This window comes from Magnolia sinica, chromosome 5, assembly GCF_029962835.1.
Source record: "Magnolia sinica isolate HGM2019 chromosome 5, MsV1, whole genome shotgun sequence".
NCBI lineage: Eukaryota > Viridiplantae > Streptophyta > Magnoliopsida > Magnoliales > Magnoliaceae > Magnolia > Magnolia sinica.
Window position 1 is genome coordinate 68,559,337 of NC_080577.1, and position 27,544 is coordinate 68,586,880.

The following is a 27,544-nucleotide window of genomic DNA, read 5'->3' on the forward strand; positions in this document are numbered from 1 at the left end:
CGCAAATTGCACATTACTTTGGGTCTGACGACTCTACTAAGCATTTGGAATCGTTCAGGGCATGGATGGAGCTCCACAGCGTGTCTAGCCTTCTCCCTTACTCTATTGGAAACTACACGAAAATGATATAGGCAGCTGAAGTCAAGATCCATTGACTCCTTCACTCAACTCAGCAAAGCCTTTATCACCCAGTTCATTAGGGCGTGTTTGGTCGGTGGGATTAGAAGAGATTAGGTGGGATGGGATTCAAAAAACATAATTATTACCCATGGCTGGGATTGTCCCTGTTGCCATGGGATAAGATTAATTGCATGTTTTGTTGGTAATACGGTGGTACATTGAATGGATATACCCACCATCATTTGAAATTACCAAGAATAACACATGTGTTATATCTAAACCGTTCATTTGTTTTGTAACCTCATTTTATGGCATGGGCGTAAAAATGAGGCAGATCCAAAACTTATGTGGCCCCAAAGAAGTTTTCAATGGTAAGTATTCAATCTCGGTTGCTTCCTATGGTGGGGTCCACTTGAGCTTTAGATTTAATTGATTTTTTGGTCCATGCTCTAAAATAATCTCAAAAAATGGGTGATCGGTGTGGATATAGCCCACACATCATGGTGGGACCTACACAACTTACTAACATTAAGTGAAATTGGCACAAGACCCAATGCAATTTCATCATATCTAACTCCATGCTTTTCCATTCTTCCCAAACAGGGAGTGGAATTGACACAGGACCAGATGCAATTCCATCCCACCTAATCCCTTCTAATCCCACTGCCCAAACAGGCCCTTAGTGTAAAAGATAGGAGAAAGCTGACAACTCATCTACTCGCCGTTACCTAGAGAGAAGACAAGTTGTTGAAGGACTACATCATTTGTTTCAACGCTGAAGTTATCCAGGTCAATGATTATTCTGACCAAATAGCTCTGGCTGCCACGATAGCCAGCCTTAAATAAGGAAAGTTCTCATTCTCTATTAGTAAAAATGGACTGATCAAATGTATAGACTCGAAGACTATGGATTACTTAAGGGCTGAAAAATCACCTCGGCATCAGTTACGAACTTTGGAGGTCGACCTCGAATATTGACCTTAGCCTCGGGTGCCAACTTTAACCTCGAATACCGACCTCGGCCTCGAAGGTTGTCCTCAACCAAAGACCTCGACCTCAAAGGTCAGCCTCGGATACTGACCTCGGCCTTGGAAGTCAGTCTCGAATATCGACCACCAGCTCGAAATACAAATATACTTAGAATATATTGAGATAAGATCTTCGCCGTAGATCTTAGGGAGATAACCACGACGCATCCGGAAGAGATCTTCTTCCATAATACATAATCACCATCCAAGAGGTATTGTCATATACGCCACCACCCTCATAAGCCTATAAATACACCTGCTGCCATGAGTAAAGATACATGACGACTATCCCAATTCTTCTACTCCTCCTGAGAAATTCTTGACTGAAGCATCGGAGGGTCACCAGCCTTAACCGGCACCCCCAATGTCTTTTCTTGTTTTTCAATAAATCGCAAGTACTTCGGCTAATAGGAGGTGAGGCAGAATCGACCGGATTTCTGCATCAACATGCATCATGTGCATCACGGAACCATGATATCATACGCATTGTATCATGAACACATTGTGAATCATTCGATTATACATGTCGCTTTACCCTATTGAGTTAATTAAAATTACTTTAATTGATCGAATTATTTTATTGCTTCTATTTAAACTTTTGACTTCTTCTACCTAAATTCTTGAATTAGTCTACTCTTACTCAAGATGCTTGAACAGTTTTCCTATTTTGGGTGTTTGAGTTGCCTGGATGACAGAATGCATAAAACATACTCATATCTTTATTCAAATACATAAGTTCATATACATATAAGTTTGGCACACCTACATTACAAGTACAAATATATAGATACATACTCTTCTATTACAACAAAAAATAAATAAAAAATAATAAATAAAGAAAACAAAACCCATAAATATTAATAGACTCAGTGGCAGGTACAATACATAGATCCCTATACGAGACCACACTTTTAAGATGCCTAGTCAGTTGATCCTTGAGCGTCATTGTTTCCTCCTAACTTAAGAGTTTCTTCAATTAGATAGGTCCTTAAATAGTTTATCCTTTGTTGCATGATGTTGAAACGCTCTTTTTAAAGACTTGCAACATCCTGAGCATTTGCCAACACGACCTCAGCTGGAACTGTAGAAAAGACCATTTGTTATTCCGCCCCTGAAATTTTCAACGTCTTTTCCAATTCTTTTACCCTATGCTTGGTTATCCCATATAACTCCTTGTAACCCACAACGTACTCTTCAACCCTAGATGAAGATTCAACGACTTTCTTATATTCCTTAGCCATGTGTAATTCTTCGGCATTCAATACTTTTAGTCTTTTGATTGGTTCATGTGATTCAGAAGCACTGGCAATTCACTCTTTTATTTCATTCAAATGTGTTACCGCCTGTGAGTCTTGTGCGCATATCATCTGGAAGAGCAGTATTCAGCCTAGAGGTAGATGCAGTGGATAGTATTTGATTCCGTTGTGTGCGCAAATCAGCCCAACAACTAGGATCTTCCAACCTGGTTAAGAGTAGCCGAAAGATTTGACCAGAGAAGTCTGCAAGCAACTACTGCTTCCAGGCTAACCCCTACAATACTTGGGGTCAGTAGCATTTGATGCTTTCAATTATAATATTTTATTCTAAAGAGGCCATTAAGCCCAGAAAATATACTTGTACTCCTGATTCTCTTTATTATAATAAAAGCTTAGTGCTACTCTGTAAACATAGGAAAATTGTCGAACCACATAATTCTGTCTTATGGTTTGACTTTCTTCATTGGTCTTGCAACCAATACCAAGCAAGTCCTCACAATCGCATCTCAAGGACTTTACCTAGTATAGTATCATTGGCCCCTTATGTATTTGTGTTGTTTTCATTCCTTGCAAAAGGTAAAATGTATTTCATTTATTTATTATTTATATTTTACCCTAAAATCAAGTGTGATTCTTCAGAAATATAATTAAGGACTTATAGTATGTCACAACATGAAATGTAATTCAACTCCAGTGATAATGGAAATTTTCCAATTACATGTGCTCTTATCTTTGCTACGTAAATGTAGCAATGCCGATAGAATATTTTGTGAATGAATGACAATGAATGAGATCCCAAAGAAATATTTATACTTGATCCAAAATCATATCAACAATTATAACGTCAATTCGAGTTAATTTTAGAATCATTCGAGTCTTCGGGTCCATATGACTTGACTGGACATCAAGTTGAGTCCACTTTTCAGATTTTTGAACTATTGTGATTGTACATTGATCCCTGTGGTGTCCCACCTGGGTTTTAGATGGGAATGATCCTTCACAGACAAATTGAACATGAGGAGGTGCATCAGATGCACTGTTTGGATCCTACATGCGTGTCATGGGTGGGCCCCCAATTTGAACATTGAACAAATATGATCATTCCCCACCCAAAACTACATTCCTGGAGGTAACTATTAATTTGACTCTCAGATACCTCCTCCTGAGTGGGGCAAGTACATTCAGGTAAAAATCAAGAGTAATCCCACTGGGAAATTTTGGTGTCCCAGGCATCAGTTGAACAGGTGCAATCCATCCATGTGCAAGCAAAAATAGGTTAGCTTTTTTGCATTGAAGTTTGCTCGAATAAATCCCACGTATTACAGTAAGATATCTCAGGACTGTAGCAGTTGCATATGGGTCTGTTTCAATGACTGAAACTGTTTATTTGACAGGGCTCTCTTTGCATGGAGGATGGCACATGGAAAAAAAAAACAAAAGAAAACACTCTCAGGTTGGATATTTTAACCCATTCACCATAAACCATTCATGTTCACAACAAAAGAGCCAAAATACTAAAGGGTTGAAACGATCCAATTGAGAGCTTTTATTTATTGTCTTTCCATCATACAAAGTGAGACTTGTTAAATAAATGGTTTGTATCATTGGAGATGACCTAGATTCAAAGGCTAAAGTCCATCATATTGTAATGCAATGCATAAGGATGCATAGGAGCAAACCTCGTTTACATTTTCTCATCACTGCATGTGAATGTGCAAACAATCACATGCAAATGCACAAAATAAGCCCAGATGCACACAACACATTGTAGTACATTTCTGCAGATAATAAAAGAGATGCAAAAATAAGAATCCTAGATATGACACATCATCGTATTACACAATCATTTATGACGTTATTAACATTGAAAATAGTTGAAAAGATGTCTATATGATTGAAAAATGTAGTGCCTGCCAGTGAGCCATTATTGCAATAGCAGTACTGAAAGTGGAATTCCATCCTGCCCACTACTCTCAAAGTGGATTATTGAGATGAGATATGATACAATGTTCGACCGGAAGGTTTGTACAGTACAATTAGGATTTCAGTTTGTCCACGCTTGGGTCCATGGTTCACTGATCCAAAATGCAGATGTGGTGGGATTCACCATGGATTGCCCATGCAACAAAAACCATCTAAATAAGATGATCCTGGCAATGGACTCTGGCCTTTTATTGGTTACAAGGCAACCATTGCTGCATTTCTTTGTTACCTGCACATTTAAAAGGTTTAAATTTGATCATCTAGGATTATGTTGGTACCTGGACTGTTGACAGTGGGTCCATAATATCAACAGTTTCGATCATGGAACAACACGTCCCAGTTCCACAAACTGAAAACCATAAAGGCACTGTACAAATGGTCGGCTGAGCAATGTAAAATACCACTATCTAAATACCTAACTTAAGCCTCAAACACACTGTCAAAACTTCTCTTAACAGAAACATGGCACGTCTAGTCATTCTTCGTGTAGCTTCTTATGACATCATTTCTTCTTTGCGGTGATACTCATCCGTGCCAAAGTAGCGATCCCCAAACTGCCCCATACCAGGAACTACACGGAATTCTTCATCTAATGCAGTTTCAATCTCAGACGTCACGATCTTTAGTGTTGGAAAGTTCTTGCAGACCATGTGTATTCCTTCAGGAGACTGCATTGCAAAATCATATTCAGAAGCCAAGAAAAAGAGATGCTCTTTTAAGATGGGATGTTATCAAATACAGGAACCATCAAAATGACTTACTGATATAAGATTTAGAAAGATGATGTTGGATTCTGGCACACCCTTATTAATGAGCAGAGAAATAGCTTGGATGGCAGAATTTCCTGGAAGAGAAGAATTCTTGTCATCATTTTCTATCTTAGGTTGCTAACCTCACTGTTCCAACATGCACCTTTACATGAAGTATACATGAAAACAGGGTACACGTAACAGACATTCGAGCCATGCATAAGTGAGCCGCATCATTCATTTGTAAGTTTTTTAAAGCACGCATTGGTTTCATAAAATGGTGGCCTGCCTATTGACTGAACTGGCTTCAGTTTTCCACCGGATAACCTTCATGGTGGAATCCACGCTCAGATGTCCCCCACACATGCCACACGTAAAGGTGTGTGTGGAGAGAGCATATGCTAGCAAGCATCTGAATTTTAGAGAATATTGTGATCATGGGTGAGATCTCAAACCTGTAGCAAGAATTGGATCAAGCAATAAAACATGGCGGCTTGATATGTCTGACGGTAGCTTCTCATAGATGAGCTGTATTAAAGTGGCAATATGAGAACCCAAGGATATAGAAAATGATACTGACATACAGAACAACATAGTGCCCCCACAGACCTGCCGATCATTGTTACGGTCACCATGGATAAGGATTTTCCCGATTTTGATACCCTTGCAACATGCCCTTAATGCATTCTCCATGCTTTCCCCACTTTAAAAGTATGAAAGATAAAGTAAGAGAAGAGATAGGTACACGAGTAGATTCTTTTGTTAAAGAAACAAGAGAACCAAGTTGTGTCAAAGATGTAGCCAAATTCACGTAAACATTTCATATTCGTTGGTGCATGCATGTACATGGACTGTTAAAACATATGATGACATGAGAATACTAATATGGAATGGTCAGAGTAAAGCCACAACGATTACAACATATATGTGAAAACTCTTGTGTGCGAGTTTCTTTGGTTTTACAAACATTACATGGTTTTCCATTTGTTGGGTGGCATTTCTTTTTCTTCAGAATTTAAGTCTCACATAGCACTTAATAAAGGGAGCATATTCATCCATGTTCTTCAACTGCCCTAACTGTAGGAGAATAATGTAAAAGCATGCTTTGTTTGCCAACTTCTCTTGCACGCTGCCGTCCCGCAAGAGCAAAATGCATTCCATAGAAACCCTCTAGAAATGCCATAAACCACATATCCCACTGTTCACTTTGTACCATTCTCTGAAGTGAGTCAGAAAACTCCAATAGCTACCATATGGCCATCCCTACCCATTCAGAGGAATTATAAATCTCGACCCTATGGTATGCATGGCAGCCTCTTTTTTTTCTTTTTTTCTTTTTTTTTTTTTTTTTAATTATTTTATTTTATTTTATTTGTACGAGTGTGGCCCATTGTTTAATGATTGTGAATGTCAATAGGGTGGGATCCGGCATGAACAGAACATACCCGAGTGGAAGTCCTTTGCTATCCCTATCTTTGGCCATTCCTCAGTTGAATGTGGACCATTGCTGTATTTGTTTCCGTAACTGCCAATTGCTATCCACCAATAGAAGTGACCCCCAGATCTTCACTTTGGAAAATGCCTTGGGACTAAGCTATTAAGTCTGACAATCATCATTGTCATCATCAGAGACTTGCCCCAGCTATTTCAAGGTCATCTTTATGAATCATGTTTCCCCAATCACATTCTAATGACCTATCCTGGGTAAGTCAACAAGCCTTTATGATGCTTCTCACCACCTCAATCAATTAAGGTCCGAAATTCTTCTTTCTGTAGACCTATAATTTTCACTACAGACTAAAAGCTATTCTCCTTATCTTCTGTCGTTAATATTATTTATGATTCATATTACTTGCATACAAACATCTGACAATATAAAACACTACTAAATGGGATTAAACAGGTTAGTTATGTGACACTTCTCCTCACTAAGCAAGAAGAAAGAAAACAGTCAGTTCTAAGGATGAAGGAAGCATTCACCTCCAAAAAAAAATTCCCTTGAAAATATTGTGGTGGGTTAGAAACACCAAGGAGTTTAGTGCAAAGAGGATTGGTGGTTTTGTTCACTGAGGTTGAATGGTTGTTCAAAAATATCCCACTATCCATAAAACCATTAAATGGGATTAAATGGGTTTAGTTAATTCCCTAATTCATCTCCTCACCTAGAAGACAACAGTTTGTATTAAGGGTGAAAAAAAATTCACCTCCAAGATCCTCGAAATTTGTTTTTTAATGCAATTGAAAGAAAAGAGTTTCGATTTGAATAAGTTCCTTAAAAAAAAATTAAATTTCTCCACAGAGGCAACGAAAATAAATAAGTAAATAAACAAAGGCCTTTAGATTGATATCAAACAATCTACTAGCCATTATGCTATTAATCACAACAATTCTCCTGCTCTTATTCTAACATAAGCAACACATCTGAAAGAAAGTGTTAGAGAAATTGGGTGTGCGTGTGTATTGAGAAAATTCGTACTTGTTAATGCTAGCGAATGTGGGTCATACAATCATATGACCCATCTTGATGATTGTAATAAGGATTGTATAGTTGTATGGCACGCGTGGTCTCTTTACTTTACCATGTAGCCCCTTGGGCATATTTGGTACAGTTAAGGTGTACCCATTACATTATAATAAGTGGGGTATTTTTGTTATTTTTTACTTTATTTTATTTTATGACCTAAGTGAATATAAAGCAAGAGGGCGGAAGACGTCCAACTCCATGGCATTAGAGAGGAAATTGATCAAGTTCGGACTGCTTTCTTTTCTCCTACCTCTCAAAAACCTTTTCCTTTTCCTTTATACTTCTAATGTGTAGAGAGCTTGTTAATAAACCTAGTAGATTTCTTATTTTTGATGTGTTGTTTGTTAGTGCACCTTGTTTGTCAATCACGTGAGTCCATGTGTCAGGGAGTTGGTTGAGCTCCCCTTAGAAGCTAAAGACCGAAGACACAAGTGGACATAAAGCATCAAGGAGTAAAGACAGGTAAATGAGGTACCTTGGTAACCCTAACCCTTAGACCCAAAACAACCTTAATATCTAGATGACCCCTAACCTAAATAGGTAAACCTTGACTGATCATCCCTTAGCCTTAGCAGCCAAATTGGAACATGATAAGTAAGGCTAAAAGAGGTGCATAGCTGCTGTATACATACCTTCCCAAAACAACAGTTTTCGAATAGTCCTCAATCCCATCGACAGTCTGTCAATGGGTTGTAATGGCATCGAAGGATTCACTCAATTTGATCGAAGAAACAATCCAGCAACCAAACAGATATATTTATGGATTTTCTCAATGGGATCAACGGACAGTTCGATCTTATCAAAGGACCTTCGATCCCATCAAATGGCCTTTTGATGACATCAACAGAACCGTTAACTAGCCATTTTATAGCTGTTGGAACACGATTTTTATAAAATGGGCATTCGGTTGTTGGGCAAAGTGATAGGTTTTTTGTGCAATTAGATACTATATCTTTTCCCATTCATACTACACATCCTAGACTCTATTCCAAAGAGTTTCATGTCAATCTTCTTGTGATTATTCACTCTAATGAGCATTCTATGCTCCTATTTAAAGTATTGGATGAACTCTCACCTTTCTAAATATTAGACACTATGCCTTGATGCAGGACATGGAATTCAAGTATGATGTGCAAGATTTTCAGGCTTTAGATCACACTAATTCAAAAACAGTTATACAAAATTCCACATCCCACACAAAAGTTCAAGCACTCAATCAAGGAGAATCTTATGCGGATCCAGGCCTACACATGCAAGGGCCAGATCAATCAAAATTACAGACCAAATAATAATCAAAGGAGGGTAAATTCATCTACACATGCACAGAAATAATTCCCCAATCCAAAGGATTCATAGATTTCAATTCAGGGAACCCTAAAGTTGAAGAAAGGGCATAAAATTGGGGATTTGAGTAATTTAGGGTTAGGGTTAGGGATTTGGGTGAAAGAGGAGTAAGAGAGAGGAGAGAGACGAACCAGAGAAGCATCACATGCATGGACAACAATGAAGGCCCAGACGCACGTGCGCTAGTGGTGTTCTGCATGTGTGTGGGGCCCACAAATCAGAAAATGACCAGCTTGGCCTTGGTCGGCAAGGGGTGGACCACAAAACCCCCAAGTTTTGCGACGATCTGACGATTAATCTGTGCACGGTACTCCTCCTAAGTTTCAACTCTCCTGCAAGGCCAGATTCCAGAAAACTGTTGTAAAAAAGAAACAACTGCAAAATATTAATGGATTTACAGGGAGGATGGCTGTAGGAGGAGAAATATGGAAGGTAGAAGGTGGGGGCGAATCAGGATGAGTGTAGCTTCGCATCACGGTGGTCAGCCCTTCAAGCAAGGGAGGGTTTCACACCCAATTGGATTTCCACAACTTAGAAACTCATAGAAACAGAAATTTTATTTTTTATTTTTAAAAAAAAATGCAAAAATTTTATTAATCTTCAATGAGAAAAAAAAAACTATAAAGGGTGCTTATTTATAATAAAACCCTATCTCTAAAACTCGTGCCATGTGTGCAACCTATTACTTGGAGATGAAGTAATAAAAAATAACACTTAATTAAAGCAATATAGACTGTTCATGATATTCCTAATAACAATAATAAGCAAAACCCAAAGTACTAGATTAATTAGAATAGTGGGGCACGATCATGAGAACCTATGGTAGGATTCACATGACTATCGAGTCCACTCTAACCAACCAAAACGCAGTCCTCTAACTAGGAGGCCCTCCCTGGACGTCGTCATCAATTCAAATCGATGGTGGGGCCCTCTTCCTCCTTGTGTACGTGCGTAGGGAGGGCATGCTTGTGCGCGTGATGTCCCCATCAACTCTCCCCGGCTGCGAAGATTTCGCCACTGGTGAAATAAAACTCCTGAATCGCTCCAAGATGTCAGGATTAAGTGTCTGAAGCTCCTCCTCAGTGAGCCACGTACTATCTGAAGCTGGACGTGACCTCCACTTAACCAGGTACTTCTTAAACCCGCCGTCCGACGTTGATACTATTCGATGGTCCAGAATATCTTTTATTTCCTCTCTGGGTGTGGGAAGGGTAGGTATGGGAGGTAGAGGCTGGGAAGAAGGGTCGGGAAGAGGCCATGGATCAAGGGACAGGTCTAGGGAATCAGGATGGTTGGGCGAAGGGCCGGACAAAATATCAGTGGTTACCTGAAAAATAACTAGATCCTCCACATTAAATGTGGAACTAATACCCATGTAAGGTAGAAGATCTACCACATACGCATTGATACCGTTTCGATTTATAATTTTGAAGTGTCCAGCGCTACACGTGTGTAATTTACGAACGGCCCCTAAGGGTACCGCTTGGGCCTAATGTGGACCATCACAGAGTCCCCTACATTGAATTCCTTGAAACGTTTATGCTGGTCTGCAGAAAATTTGTAATGTTCATTACTAGTAGTGATCTTTCTCCTGATTTCTTGACGTAATGAATAAATGTGATACGCAAAGGACTCTGCAGACTTTGATGGCCTATGGGACAGTGACATAGGGCCAAGATCAATAGATTTCCTAACCCTATAGCCAGTAACGACTTCAAAATGACTTAGACCTGTGGACCTATTGACAAAATTATTAAACGCAAACTCGGCTATAGGTAGTACGGTGTCCCACGTCCTGGTGTGCTCCCCCACTAAACATTTAAGCAAACTCCTTAGGCTCCTATTGACCACCTTAGTCTAACCATCAGTCTGAGGGTGGTAGGCAGAAGAAAATTGGAGCCTAGTATTCATCATGTGTCATAATGTCTTCCAAAAGTAACTCATGAATCGCATGTCACGGTCAGACATTATGGTTTTTGGTAACCCATGCAGTTTGACAACCTCACTAAAGAACAACTTGGCAACATGGGATGCATCGGAGGTCTTAGAACAAGGAATGAAGTGGGTCATTTTAGAAAAACGGTCCACGACAACAAATATGGAATCCTGATTCCGAATAGTCTTGGGGAGTCCAAGCACGAAGTCCATACTGATGTCCTACCAAGAGATAAATGGAATTGGCAAAGGTGTGTATAATCCTGTATTTTGCTTTTTTTTGCTTTGCCAGTTGACAAGTAAGACATTGCCTTATAATTTTGGCCACGTCTTGCTTGAGGCTTGGCCAATGAAACTTATCCTCCACTAGGGCAATGGTCTTGTCTTGACCGAAATGACCCGTGACCTCTTCTGAATGTAACTCCTAGACAAGAAAATCGCGGAGGGAGGTGCGAGGTATGCACAAGCGGTCACTCCTAAACAAATATCTGTGTAAAATCAAGTACTCACTGCTAGCTCCTGACGGACTCTCTAACAACGACGCGTATACAACTCCAAAATTTGGACACTCAGAATAATCTTCTTTGATGCGCTCGTGGCTCGTGACTTCGAAACTCATGGAATTGAGTAACGTGACTCGACGACTCAATGCGTCGGCAGGCTTATTCTCTACACCGGCCTTGTGCTTAAGCACAAAAATCTACTTTTAAAGGAATTGAATCCACTTGGCATGCCTAGGGTTTAATTTCTTCTGAGAGTTCAGATATCTCATGGCCTCGTGATCTGAGAATAAGACGAATTCTTGCGGTAACAAGTAATGATGCCAATGGCACAGTAACTGCACTACGGCATAGAACTCTTTGTCATAGGTGGAATATTTTTGTTTCACCTTATTCAGTTTTTCACTAAAAAAGGCGACAGGGTGCCCTTCTTGACTAAGTACTCTTCCTATGCTGACTCCTGACGCGTCACATGCGACTTCAAAAGCTTTTAAAAAATTCGAAAGTCACGGACTGGAGCTTCGGTCATCTTGACCTTTATCTCTTTGAATGCCTTCGAGGCTGCCTTTGTCTATTGAAACTCTCCCTTTTTTATGCAATCTGTGATGGGAGCCATAATTGAACTGAAGCTTCGAATGAACCACCTATAGAGGGTGGCTAAGCCGTGAAAACTGCGCACCTTGTGAATATTGCGGGGTTCAGGCCAATTGACGATGGCCTTGACCTTCTTAGGATCTGTCGATACACCCTCAGCTGACACAGCAAAACCTAAAAAGATAACACTACTAAACAAAAACGCACACTTCTTTAGGTTGGCGTACAATTTCTTGGCTTTAAGGATCCCACAAACTTACCTCAAATGGTTGAGGTGTCGTTCCTTGGTCATGCTATAAATCAAGATATCATCAAAATATACGACCAGGAACATCCCCATGAAGGGCCTCAACACTTGGGTCATCACACGCATGAAAGTGCTGATGTGCAAGATTTTCAAGCTTTAGATCACACTAATTCATAAACAGTTACACAAATTTCCACATGCCATATGAAAGTTCAAGCACTCAATCAAGGGGAATCTTATGCGTATCCAGGCCTACACATGCTAGGGCCGGATCAATCAAAATTATAAACCAAACAATAATCAAAGGAGGGTAAATTCATCCACGCATGCACAGAAATAATTTTCCAATCCAAGGGATTCATAGATTTTAATTCGGGGAACCCTAAAGTTGAAGAAAGGGCATAAAATTGGGGATCTGAGTAATTTAGGATTAGGGTTAGGGATTTGGGTGAAAGACGAGTGAGAGAGGGGAGAGAGACGAACCAGAGAAGCACCACACGCGTGGACAGCAATGAAGGCCCAGACGCACGTGCGCTGGTGGTGTCCCTCGCATGTGTAGGGCCCACGAATCAGAAACAGCCAGCTTGGCCCTGGTCGGCCAGGGGTGGACCACAAAACCCCTAAGTTTCACGATGATCCACCAATCAATCTGTGCATGGTGCTCTACCAAAGTTTCAGCCCTCCTACAGGGCCAAATTCCAGAAATCTGCTATAGAAAAGAAACGTCTGCAAAATATTGATGGATTTGCAGGGAAGATGGCTGTAGGAGGAGAAATATGGAAGGTATAAGGTGTGGGCGAATCGGGATGAGTGTGGCTTCGCACCACGGTAGTCAACTCTTCGAGGAAGGGAGGGTTTCATATCCAATTGGATTTCCTCAACTAAGAAACTCAGAGAAGTAGAAAAAAAAAAACGCGAAAATTTTATTAATCTTCAATGAGAAAAAAAAAAAGACAAGGGGTGCCTATTTATAATAAACCCTATACCCCAAAAGTCGCGCCATGTGCGCAACCTATTACTTGGAGATGAAGTAATAAAAAATAACGCTTAATCAAAGCAATCTAAACCGTCCATGATATTCCTAATAACAAAAATAAGCAAAACTTAAACTACTAGATTAATTAGGATAATGGGCCACGATCATGAGAACTCATGGTGGGATTCGCATGACTATTGGGTCCACTTCAACGAACCAAAACGTAGTCCTCTAACTAAAAGGCCCTCCCTGGATGTCGTCATCGATCCAGATTGATGATGGGGCCCTCCTCCTTGTGTACGTGCGTAGGGGGTCGTGCATGTGCGCGTGATGTCCCCATCATGCTTATAGTCAAATCCTTGTCTAAACTCTTTACATTACCCATCTGGGTGAATCTCCTAAGATTACATATTCCCACAAGTTGTAGGAGATTCCACCAACCTCCCATCACCTTAGTCAGCTCTCGGAGCATCATATGCAAGGTGATTGATTGTAAGAGTTGAAGCATCAGCGTCAACGATCCGGGGGGGGGGAGGTAATTGAGCGAATTCAAGCACGGGAAAGCTTTGAAGAAGTAACTCGAGCAAGGCGGAATAAAGGGGCTCAATCCAACAAGTGTCAATTGTAGAGTCATTCATACTCTTTCTTTGTGTAGGGTTGAGTATAGAGTTTGTGACCCAAACTTGCGTAGGTTCTTGTGTAGGACTGTATTGCCACCAACACGAGTGAGTACGTATAAGTCCTTGTTTAGGCATCCGGCAGGAGTGTACGCTTGATAAGTCCTTGTGTAGGCCTTTGACGGGAGTGTAAATGTGCAAGTCCGTGTGTAGGCCTCCAGTGGGAGTGTACGCTTGTATAAGTGAACTTGATTTAAAACATCTGACAGTAATATCGGTACACTCAAAGAGAGTACATCTACTAGGAGTGGAGTACGAAATCGAACCACTCTACATGCTTGTGTTTGGGATTGTTATTTATGCACATTTCTAATTGTTGTTGTGGGTTAATTTGTTAAATTATGAATGCATAATTAGATGAATGCTAGGCGTTGAATGGTTAGCACATCCCACCACACATGATCACTATCTTCCTTTAGATTAGTTGCTTAAGTGGCATATCTTTGGTAGTCGATGTGATTGGACCAAGCGTCGAGGTAGACTACTTCACGCAATTTCATTATCCTCTTCAAGGGCCTACATGTGAAGGGGTGTTGGTGATGTATATGTGATTGTAGTTCTTCCTGGTGTTTGGTTGAAGCATGTGGGCTGATTTCCACATCCAATGCCGCTTATACATTGTGTTTAATTATGCAACTACTCAAATTTTTGGAATCATTAGCCCTGATTTTTGTAAGCAGTGTGTATCCTTCTTTTTTCTTTTCTTTTTTTCTTTTTTTTCTTTTTCTTTTTTTTTTTTCTTTTTTTTCCTAATAGAAATGAAGTGTGAACAAAAAACTAAGTTCATTAATCAATCTAAGTTTCTAGTGGTTCAAATAACCCCTATCAAGTTAAATGGAACAAAATACCTTCAATGAAATCCTACAGATATTCTTAATGGCTAGATGAAAGTTACAATAGCTGACGATGGAGAAACCGGGTGACAAGGACAATAAATATGATGAATGGATTCAGAAGAATGTTCTTATTGTGACGTGGTTGTGGAATCGTACAGAAACATTTGTTATTATGAATGTGATGTTTCTAGATACGATGGAGGAGGTTTGGGATACTCTACAAGAGATGTATTCGTTAGAAAAACATTTTTATAAAATACAATTATTTAAAGAGATTTTCACCTTCCAATAAGGGTATAAACGCCTAGCTGAATGCTATTTGTGTTTGACGTGTGCTGACACATGTTGGGAGAGGCAACCCTTAGAGGGGCTCACCCATGCACTACACAAGTTTTTACATGTGACTTATAATTTTAATAATTTATTATGTGTGTCACTTGAATAATGGCTTATAATTTTTATAATTTATTGTGTCACCTAACTATTGCCATGAAGGAATTTATTTCTTGTCTTTTCAACTTTAATTGCTTATATTTTCTTTCTTGATTTTTCAACTTTGATTGCTTCAATTATGCCCAATCAGACAAGTGGAACTTCTAGGCTGAATTGACAACGATCGTATTGCCCTTGTGTTAATTTATTCGAATAATGTCGTTGGTCGTACCTCTGATGATGATTGCGCATAATGAAGTTTAAATAAAGTGTCTCAAATTTGTTTCCCAATTGACTAATATAAGACTATTTCTCGCTTGATGTAGAGATAAGAGATGGCGTCCAAATCGCTTGTGGCTATTCTTTTGAAAGGAGAGAAGTTTAACAGGAATAACTTTGATGATTGGCACAGGTCTGTTAGGATTTTACTACACGAAGAAAATGTGTTGTATACACTAACAACCATAAGGTGAAAACCAAAGAAACCGAGGATGACCTAATATGTAGTTTGAAGCTTGCTCAAAAGAAATATAAAAAATGAAAGTAAAACAACAAAACTACTAGGAATATCCTATTTAGCTCCATGTACAAAGTGTTGATCCCTACATATAAAATTTATGCGACTACGAAAGAAATGCGGGATGCCCTGATTGAGTCATATGCCACAATATTAAATGGCAAGATCAGGGTGATGCAAATGGAATTTAATATATATTGAATACTTATTGGATGACCATTAAAGACCATATCAGAAAGATGGTACAGATGATGACGGAGTTGCATGGTGTGGGTTGTCTTGACTGAAAATTGAAAAATTGGAAGACCATTAAAGACCATATCAGAAAGTTGCATGGATTGGATTGATTAATTGAAGCAGTCTGTCTACCAGTTCCCCTAAATCTTTTATTTGATTAAACATGTTTTCTTTGTCTTTCAATGCCAAAAATCTTGGTCTCACATCAAAGATATTCTAAATCACAATGAAGTAATAAAGACTTCTAAAGATTTAGTCCATCATTTAGAACATGAAGTTGAATCCAAGACTACTCTACTTACAAGTAGTGTGATTTTTGGCATTGAAAGACAAAGAAAACATGTTTAATCAAATAAAAGATTTAGGGGAACTGGTAGACAGACTGCTTCAATTAATCAATCCAATCCACCCTATCTTCCCCACCAATTCCTCTCCATTTCTGTCTACACTCACCTTGTTAACAATATCGACAACCCCAACCCTAAGCATATCCACCTCAGAATTGACCATAACTACTCAGGTATCAACCCATAGAACCTCCACAACCACTTCAACCTCGTGACATGTACATTGACATTGTGCAACAAAGGAAGGATAATAAGAAAATAGCCAGAGAATATGATGCAGGACGGAATGATCAAACCTAATATGATGCCACGAAATTAGAAGATAGATTAACTAGAGCAATGGAACAACAATTTTTATTTTTATTTTACAACATAGCCTGTCCTTGCCCCATTTTAGGGCGAGACTATTCCATGTGAATGCACGCAATCACCTGAAACCATGTGCATTAGGTAAGTGCCGGAGAGGGGAGTTGAACCCATGCCTATAGGGAGCAAACCCATAATGCCGGAAGCTCGTCCAAACACCGTTGAGCAATGGACCAAATTCAGAAATAAAGCTAATTTACCGTAAATTCGGAAATTTAACATGTCCAAATTCAAGCCAATGACAGTCCCACAATGCAAATCTCATAAGTTACCGATTAACCAGGACTTACGCGAGAGAACTCCCATCCTATCATAGGGTTAAATCTGAATTCAATGGAAATCATGTGTCTTGTACAAGTTTTGACGTGTGTGTGTGTTTGGGGGGGGGGGGGTAATGGGGTATAAAGGCTAGGGAATGTGGAATATGATTTTGGGGTATCGAGGCTTGGAGGAATCAAGGTTGAGGTTTTGGAAGGTTTCAGGTTGGGATTTCATATTTTGGGTTTAGGGTTTTAGGACTCAGGGTTTCCAAAATTGGGAATTTGGACTTCAGGTTCTGGTCTTGTGGGTATTAGGGATTTATGATTTAGACAAGGGATTTTTAGATTTTAGAGATTTGGGTTAGGAAAAATTGGGGGTTTTGGAAATTAAGGTTTGGTTGGGTAGGGATTTTGATTTTGGATGTTAACAAAGAAGGGAAAAAAAAAGAAGAAGGAAGAGATGAAGGAAGAAAAGAAGAAGATGAGAGAAGATGATACCCTGTTGAGAAGAGAGAAAAGTAGAAAAGATAAGTAGGGAACCGCTCCCTGTGGTTTCGCACCACCAATCCAATCACAGGATGATTTTCTTTTCTTTGTTTGCTTGTTTGTTTGTTTTTTTAGCTCTATCTCAAAGCAAAAGGAGAGAAATCTCTTTCATTCATAACATGCATAATGGCTGGGGTGGGGATGTCCAACCCTTTATAGTGTCAGAAAAGACCTTTTACAAAAAGGCGCTCTCAGATAAGACTCTCAACATAAAGACGCTTAAAAAGTTAAAAGCTGTTCCAACTCCCTAATCTCAACGCAAATATAAGCCATACCAAAAATAAGGAAACATGTAAAACAAACTAAACAACTAAACTATTTTGTGGCCCATGGAGGTCCACGATCAAGATATCTAATGACGATGATCCAACCATTAGAATGGTCCATGATAATGCCTAAATATTTCATATTTATCCTCTCAATTGCATTAACTTTCCTGGTATTTAAGTGTTAATTCGATATAATTATATATGTTTTCTTCAAGCGAGGGGATTTAGAAGCCTAAGATGAATATGTGCCTAAAAGGATAGATTTAAAGCTCAAAAAGAGATAAAGTTGAGAACATCGAAGAATTGGAGATTGTGAGGTCATTAATGAAAAATTCACATGCCGAAGATTTAAGAAAACCAAGTACAAATGATGGAGAAAAGACCGGCTAAATCATGAGTCTATTAATAGAAATAACAAATTGTTCGGCCCCACCTAAGCTGGGTTTGGTCCAACTAAATGTGCACGAAACAATCCAACAAAGAAACAGTGATTTTCAAAGATAATTCGGCGAGAACTTAGTGTGACCGAAGCCAAGTTCGGTGCTACCGAAGGAGGGTTTAGTGCGACCTAAGGGAGATAGACTTCAGATACAAATTGGAGAAATTCAGCTGCAACCAAGCATTAATTCGATGTGACCGAAGGCTACAATCGGCTGCAGCCGAAGCGTAAAAAAAGTGCGGAAATTGAAGTCGATTCCAAGTTGGGGCAGATTTTTCCTATTTAAAGGGATGTTCTAAGCCTTCCAAAGTATGAATTAGGGTAAAGGAGAAAGACCTAAGGGTGGCGGAGCTTCCTCAAAGCCATCCTTCTTCTTCTTCCTCTCAATTCTAGTTTTTCTTTTGTTACTTTTTTAAGATGTTAGCTATGTTAGGCTAATCTCTTAGCTAAAGCTAAGAGATAAAGCTTGAGTTCAATTTTAGTATTTAGTTTATTTGATTCAATAACATTATTTTGAATGATGATAGTAGATTGATTTGATTTGGATTTACTTTAAAGTCTTCGAGTTGTTTATTTCTGGATTTATTGTACACTCCTGGTACAATAAATGCTCTGATTAATAATTGTTTAGCCTGAATTAAAGAAGGATTCAATCTGTATAATTAATTGATCTATTGACGCCTGAGGGTGCTTTAGAAGCTTTTGATTCCCTGCGATTGAGATCCAAGTGCTTCATGAGAGAATTGATCAATTGAAAGTTATATTCTTCTTGGTGTTTATAAATGGTTTAATAGAATTAACTTCCGATTGGATAGGATAGGACTTCGATTCCAATTGAGATGTACGTTGAATCAGTAAATTGAGTGTGCAATTGCTATGAGTGGATTCCTAGATCCCTAGTCTTTTATTTATTTGTTTTAAAACCCATTTTCTTAATTGCTGGATTAAAAACCCAGACCAACCTGTTAGATTTAGAATAGTCTGAATTGTGTTCCCAATTCATTGTGAATTTTACCTCAGTCTCACTAAGTTATTACTACATTACAGCACTGCATTTGGGGTTGTCAACCCTTGGGTTCGATCAAGTTTTTGGCGCCGTTGCCGTAGATTGGCGCGAACATGATTAGGTTTAGGTTTTCTAGGTTTAATTTCTACTTTAGGTTAGGTTTCTCTATTTCATGATTTTTTTATCTAGGTTTTCAATTTTCTAGAATTTTCATAATCTTGTTCTTAATGTTATTTTATTTTAAATTTTCTAACATTACTAACATTGTTTATTGTTTCTATTTTTGTAGGATCTTTCAACCTAGTTCTTCTCTACCAATAACATCCTTCCTTACTCCCTCTACTTGCTTTCTAAATTGTTATAAGACTTAGGACTTAGGGTTAGAATTAGGGTTTTGTGTGGTTCATGCCCAAGTGGATAAAGGACCATACACTGAGACTTCTAAGTGAAGGAGGTTTAGTCAACGAGCCTGTGATCCATCGACGAGTTAGAAAACACCTAAATACTCATTGAACACCATCTGGAACTATGGCTGATATTGAACAATTTTTTTATGAGAATCCTGTGCACAACACGCCACCGGTTAGGACAGTGCATGATGAGCACGAGGTACACCAAGTTCCACCGGTTCGGACCTTAAGTGATTGCTTACAACCGGAGAGAACAAGTACACCTTGTTGCATGATTTTCCTAACCAATGCAGGAAATGTGGACTTTAAACTAGGGATGATCCAATTACTCCCTAAATTCCATGGACTTGATTCAAAAAGTCCATATTTGCACATAAAAGAATTCGAAGAGATTATTACAACCATACACTTTAACAATGTTCCTACTGCTATGGTTAGACTAAAATATTTTTCATTCTCTTTAAAGGAGAAGGCCAAGTCATGGCTTCACTCCTTAAAGCCGAGATCCATTGGCACATAGGCCGAGATGACTTGGGAATTCTTTAAAAAGTTCTTCCCAGCTCATAAAACCAACACTCTCAGGTGAGACATAATAAACTTCTCCCAAAAAGGAGATGAAACTGTTTTCCAATGTAAGGAACGGTTTAAGGACTTCTCGCTTGCCCACACCATGGCTACGAGATTTGGCGGACGATTAACATTTTCTATGATGGATTGAATCCAAATATGCGCCAATTTGTAGAGATGGTATAATGGCGAATTTATGTGCAAGGAACCGGAAAATGCCTGGGATTACCTGGACATACTGGCTGAAAATGCCCAATCATGGGACACATTTAACCAAACTAGTAATCCCAAGGCAGTGCCAAGATAGAGAAGAGTACATGTGCTCAAAGAAGAGGAAGATGCAGTGTAAGGTTGATGGATCTCACAAGGAAGATTGAGGTCTTGGAATCTAGAAATGAAGCAATCCGACCTATAGCGGCGGTTGAAATCGTATGTGGTATTTGCGAGAGCGATGTTCACTTAACAAAGGATTGTCCTACAATCCCCGCATTTCATAAGGTGTTGCACACTCTAGCAAATGTTACGAACGCATATCAACACCCCTTCAGTGCACCAAGTTCCAACACGTACACTCCCGATTAGCGGAGCCATCCAAATTTTAGTTGGAGGAACGGAACAAATGCGAATGCACCCACTAATCCCCAAGGGCCATCAATTGGACCCTCATCCAAGAGAACTCTTGAGGATACATTGAATGCATTCATGCAAGGGTAACTGTAGACCGTAAATGAACTCAAAACTTCAGTTGCAAGAATTGAGACACAAATAAGTGTTAGGGAATTAGGGACCTTTCCGGCCTAACAGCAACCTAACCCTAAGGGACAATTCAAGATAAGTGATCCCAACCCTTCAACCCAATATGTGGAACATGTTAAATCCATCACCCTAAGAAGCAATAAAGAGATTGACAAGGAGATCCCTACGAAGGTTGATAAACCTGAGGAATCCACAAACTCGAAGGATGATAGTGAATCTAGCAATGCTTCACATGACATAGAGCCAGTGCAGGAATACAAGCATGTGGCACCATTTCCCCAACATCTCACCTCATCAAAACGGGCAAGTGAATATCAGGACATTTTAGAGGTTTTCTAGGAAGTCAAGATCAACATTCCCTTGTTGGATGCAATTAGACAATTCCCATCTTATGCCAAATTCTTAAAGGATCTATTTGCGGTAAAGCGTAAGCTAAATGCACATAAGAAAGCATTTTTTTACAGAATAGGTGAGTGCCATCATAAATCAAAACACTCCCCTAAAATACAAGGATCCCGGAAGTCCTAGGATCTCATGTGTAATAGGAAACTTCCGAGTTGATAGAGCACTTTTAGAGCTTGGGGCAAGTGTTAATCTAATACCATACTCGGTAAAAGAGCAATTGGGCCTTGGTGAGCCGTCCTTCTTCTTCTTCCTCTCAATTCTAATTTGTCTTTTCCAATTTTTCTTTTATTTCTTTTCTAAGATGTTAGCTATGTTAGGCGTATCTCTTAGGTAATGCTAAGGGATGAAGCTTGAGTTCAATTTCAGTGTTTACTTTATTTGATTCAATAACATAATTTTGAATGATGATAGTAGATTGATTTGATTTGAATTTACTTTAAAGTCTTCGAGTTGTTTATTTCTAGATTTATTGTGCACTTTGGGACAATAAATGCTCTGATTAACAATTGTTTAGCATGAATTAGAGAAGGATTCAATCTGTATAATTGATTGATTTATTGACGCCTGAGGGTGGTTTAAAAGCTTTCGATTCCCTGCAATTGAGATCCAAGTGCTTCATGAGAGAATTGGTCAATTGAAAGTCATGGGTATAAGCTCATTCGATATGTCCTCTACGATAACATCACTAGACTTCTCTAATATAGACTCATCTCAGGTGCTAACTCTACACTACCCTCGAGTGTCACCTCAGGTGATAACTCTACACTACCCTTGGGTGTCACCTCAGGTGATAACTCTACACTACCCTTGGGTGTCACCTCAGGTGGTATCTCCATACTAACCTTAGGTGTGTCCTCACTTGCCACGTTGACAGGCACCATCAATTCAGCTTTAGTCTCCCTTTTGGACTCTTTGGCATTTATTATAGGGAGAGACTCAAGCTAGAATTTCCTCACATATTCAGGATTACGCCTCTTGATGTCCTCCTTTTCTAAGGTGCTTTTAGGCGGGAGAGGATTTAACTTTATCTTCTTACCCTCAAGCATAAATGAACACATATTCGAGCAACCGAATAGTGTCACATCGTGATCATATAACCAAGATCTATAAAAAAATGATGTGGCCAACATCCATAGGTAAAACATCACACCACAACGTGTTCATATAGAAACCAAACTTGATGGGAATGTGACAATGCTGAGAAACTGGAATTGAAGACGCATCAACCCATGAGACTCAATAGGGCTGAGGGTGAGGAACGACTATCAAACCTAAGCAATTTACGCTGTTAGCAAAGAGCACATTGGTGCAACTGCCACTATTAATGATCACCTTGCAGTTTTTGTCACCACACTTGGCATAAGTGTGGAAAATTGAATTCCTACACCAATCATTACTTTCTATAGTCTGGCCTAAGGTGCATCTAATGACTGCAAGTAGCGCGGTCTCAACTCATTCCTCTTTTCATCACTAGCACCAATTTCAGACTGATATTCTTCTTCTTCGCAATCGCCCTAATCGGCCACATCTTTATCCAACTCACCAATGACGAGGGCTTTATTACGCTTTTTTGTAGGGCATTGATGTGCGAAATGTCGGTATTCTCGGCAGTTGTAACATCGCACTTGTTCACCTCCCTTTGAGTTGGTACTAGCTGGACCTTTATCCTTGACATCCCTAATGTTGGATTGAGTATCAGTAAGGGCTTTGGATTAACTCCCAATACTAGGCTTGGCTCCTTAGTAAGTGGCCTTGCAATTGGACTCACAAGAGTCGAATCCCCTCAGGAATTGCAGTTTCAGATACCGCTTAAGGTCTTGCACCACTTGATAGGCATGCTCTAGAGTGTTGACATCGTAAGGGATGAGCTCACACTAAACCTCAGAATGGAGGCCCATCCTGAAACTGGAAAGTGTCACTAACGGGTCCTCATCAACGTTACATCGCATCATGTATTCATCAAACTTGGCAATGTAATCTGTCACAGGCAATGATCCCTGGCGAAGGGATTGCCACTGATCCAAGAGCCTCTGCCAGTATGAGAGGGGGAGATACTTTTCTCTCAAAATCTCTTTCATATCGGCCCACAATGTGACCGAGCCATCTCCAGACCTCTCCATCTTCGCTTGACATTTGTCTATAACAATTTTGCTTAGCCTACCAATTTCATCTTGGCAAACCTCACTTGACATCTATCAGACATGTCTTACCACTCAAAATAGTGATCCATGTCTGCTAGCCAATCGAGAAAGGCCTTGGGGTCCAAGAGACCATCATAGCTCAGGGCCTCAACCTTGACATTTTTCATCACACGCTCATCTGGATCATGATGGTCCTGATACTCTCCACAAGGTGGTTGGGTATGCACTCCACCAGGACCAATACCTCGGTCATGATTTCTCTCACGTTCTCCATCTTGGCTTCCTCCCACTTGACCTCCCGCTTGAGATTGGCCATCTTCCCCAATGTCGAGGTTTGCCTTGAGGGAATTCTCTAATTGGGCGATGCAATTATTGGTCTCATTCCTAAGGGTCGTTGGTTGGTTACTAGTGGTTCTATCTTGGGCCTCAATGGCAGCAAGATGGGTGCCTATGGCATTGATAACTTTGGCAAGCTGTTCCAAGTTCATTGTGGAGTGTAGGCCAAAACTACACCCAGTACAAGTGGGCATAAATCGGAAATCTAATGGGGAACCTAAAATCTAAAGACTCTAGATGCAGTTTGATGAGAATGGAAAGACTCTTAACTCTAGACTCTAAACGCGATATGAAAACCCTAAACTAACATAGGCTCCATAACTAATGGACGCACTAAGACCGATACCAAACCTGCTCTGATACCAAAATTTGATGTAGGACGGAATGATCTAACCTTATATGATGCCATGAAATTAAAAGACAAATTAACTAGAGCAATGGAACAACAAAATAAAGCTAATTTACCATAAATTCAAAAATTTCAGAATCACGACATGTCCAAATTCAAGCCTATGACAGTCTCACGATGCGGATCTCATAAATTATTGATTTACTAGGACCTATGGGAGTAGAACCCCCATCCTAGCATAAGATTAAATCTGAATTCAATGAAAATCATGTGTCTTGTGCGAGTTTTGACGTTAGAGCGGTTTAAAGGATAGGGAATGTGGGAATGGGTTTGGGGTATCTAGGCTTGGAGGAATTAAGGTTGGAACATTAGAGCAGTGTTCAAATTGTCGGCGAAAAGTCGATAATATCGACGATATTATCGGTGTCGCCAGCCTTGCGACACCGAAAACCCCTTTTTTTCGTTTCTCTCCTAGTTGTCAGCGAAATATCGGCGATTTTTTGATATGGGCGATATTATCGAAATACGGGCGATATTATCGGGGCTGCGTGAATAAATCGGAAGAAAAATCGGAATATCGGGGCTGAAATTGTGTGAATACGTAAAAATTGGGGAAAAAAATGAGAGTGATTTACGTACCTAGTTAATCGGAAGTCGGAACAGGAGGATCTTCTCTAATCTCGATCGACAGAGTTGGTACAGATTTAGAGATTTGAAATCTCTCGCAAAACCCTTCGCATCTCATCGTCTCCCTGTAAAACCCTCTTTAGGGTTTTTTTTTTTTTTGGTTTTTCCCTCCAGCGAAAAACCCTTTCGTAGTCGCACCGGCGTTTTCTAAGGTTTTCGTGGGAAATCATTTACCGAGTACGCTCTTATCGTACCGACTAAACTCAGTTGGGCCCACCTTGGATGTATGTGGTCTATCTACACCGTCCATCTATTTTTCCATTCACTTTAAGGGGTTGAGCCCAAAATTGAAGCAAATCCAAAGATCAAGTGGATCATACCATACGAAATGGTGGGTATAATGATTTCAACCGTTGAAACCTTTCTAGGCCCCACCATGATGTATGTATTTTATCCATTCTGTTCTTCCATTTTTACGGATCATTTTAGGGCTTTATCCCAAAATCTAGAGGGATACGAATCTCAGGTGGACCACACCACAAGAAAATAATAGTGATTGGATAGCCACCATTTAAATCCTCCTAAGGCCCACTGTACTGTTTATTTGACATCCAATCTGTTAATTAGGCCATACAGACCTAGATGAAGGGAAAAAACAAAGATCAGCTTGATCCAAAACTTTTATGGCCCCCAAAAAGTTTTTAATGGTCTAAGTTCATTCAACATTGTTTCCTATAATGTGGTCCAATTGAGATTAGTATATACCTCATTTTTTTTTCTCATATCATAAAATGATCTATAAAAATAGATAGACGGTATGGATGAAACACATAAATCGTGGTGGGGCCCACAGAGCACCGACCACCAGCCATCCGCCAGTGGCAGTAGCCAATCTGTTTCAGCGGATGGGCGCGCGGATCAGGTACCACCCGGTCCGTTCAGAGCTGGGTGCAGGGGGAAGATCCAAGGGCCACTGAGGGATCACCGTGATGTATGAATCTTATCCACACTGTCCGTCCACCTTTTCATATCATTCTAGAATATTAGACCAAAAATAAATCATATTAAAGGCTCAAGTGGACCACACCATAGGAAGCAATGATACTAAGGACGCCCACCATTGAAGCCTTCCTAGGGCCCACTGTATTTTATTTTTTTTACATAACCCTTTGATATGATAATATACACCTGGATGGAGAGAAAAAAACAAATATAATCTTGATCTAAAATTTCTGTGGCCCCTAAGAATTTTTCAACGGTATTAATTTAATTACCACGTGTGGCCCATTTGAGATTTAGATATTATATATTTGTTGCATAATGTTTTAAAATAATATGAAGAAATGAATGAACGATGCAGATAAATTTCATACATCACGGTGGCCTTTCAGTGGCCATCGGATCCTCCGCGCGTGGGATACGGTGATATGCCGGACTCGGATGAAAGCGGATTGCGTATTGAGTTACTTAGTACCCTCTTATGGTACTGAGTAAACTCTGTTGGGCCCACTGTGAATTCATGTGGTTTATCCACACCGTCCATACATTTTTACATATCATTTTAGGGGTTGAGGCCAAAATTGAAGTATATCAAAAGCTCAAGTAGACCATGCCACAGGAAACGGTGGAAGTATTGATTTCCACTGTTAAAACCTTTTTGAGGCTCTCAATGATGTTTATTTTTCATCCAAACTGTTAATAACATCAAAATTATATGGATGAAAGGAAAACACAAATATCATCTTTATGTAAAACTTATGTAGCCACGAAGAACTTTTCAACGGTAGAATTCAATTCACACTGTTTCGGATGGTGTGTACCACTTGAGATTTGGATATTCTTAATATTTGTTTTAAAGATATAAATTTATATGATAAAACAGATGGACGGCGTTGATACTGTGCATGAATGACGGTGGACCCCACAGAGTTTATTCAGTATGCCTAGCGTACTAAGTTACTCGGTACGCAATCCGCTTCCGAAGTGGATTGGCTGGTGTAACACAAACCAGGGCGTTGACATCACCAAGTTTTGTGGTCCCATCATGAGGTATGAGTTATATCCAAACCGTCCTTCCACTTGGTGAGCTCTTCCTAAGTCTTGATCTGAAAAATAAGACAGATCCGAAAATCAAGTGGACCACACTGCAAAAAGCAGTGGAGGATTGAACGCCCTACCATTGATACCTTTTTGGGGTTCACATAAATTTTGATGTGGGAGAGTTTTGGTGCATGAAGCATCGGTGCTGAGGCCCACCATATAAACAGTTTGGATCACCGAATCATGGGACACCATACAATTACAAACTGAAAGAAAAATAAAATAAAATCTGAAAATTGGTCAAAAGTACAAAGTCAACGGGCAAAATCAAACAGTTAAGATCAACTGGATCTATGCACTTCCATCTGTAATTTGTGTACATTAAGGAGCTCAAATGGCACTGTATGTACCAGCATGGCAAATTAAGATGAGATCCAATCCATCCATCATGTGGTCCACTTGAGCTTTGGACATCCTTTTGGCCCCTATTAAATGGAAATTTATCATTTAATGCATTCTTTTTGTAATATTTTTATTACTCAATATGTAAATATGTGTATTCAGGCATGTCCTGAAGTTTCACTGAAAAATTCCACCATTTTCTCCATGTTTCCACTATTTTCCCTGCATTTCCGATTATCGGCGATAACAATATTATATCTTTATCTCTGCCCAGCGAAACTTGTAGCGATACCGACAACTCGAACACTGCATTAGAGTTGAGG

The 27,544-nt window shown here is 39.6% G+C and overlaps 1 protein-coding gene across 15 annotated transcripts in view; it reads right to left on the reverse strand.

Moving 5' to 3' along the window:
- Nucleotides 1–4,201: 4,201 nt before the first annotated feature.
- The window catches only part of LOC131246115 (uridine kinase-like protein 3), a 128,216-nt gene continuing 104,873 nt past the window's right edge, over nt 4,202–27,544 (reverse strand). For 13 of the 15 annotated variants that reach the window (XM_058245989.1, XM_058245981.1, XM_058245982.1 and 10 more), the window contains 4 exons: nt 5,746–5,839; nt 5,592–5,664; nt 5,149–5,231; nt 4,202–5,055 (listed from right to left, as the gene is read on the reverse strand). In XM_058245989.1, the coding sequence (XP_058101972.1) occupies nt 4,882–5,055; nt 5,149–5,231; nt 5,592–5,664; nt 5,746–5,839 (424 nt within the window). In that variant the 3' untranslated portion in view covers nt 4,202–4,881. Of the gene's footprint in view, nt 5,056–5,148; nt 5,232–5,591; nt 5,840–27,544 lie in introns of all 15 variants that reach the window. The other 2 variants (XM_058245980.1, XM_058245995.1) reach the window with 2 other exon arrangements.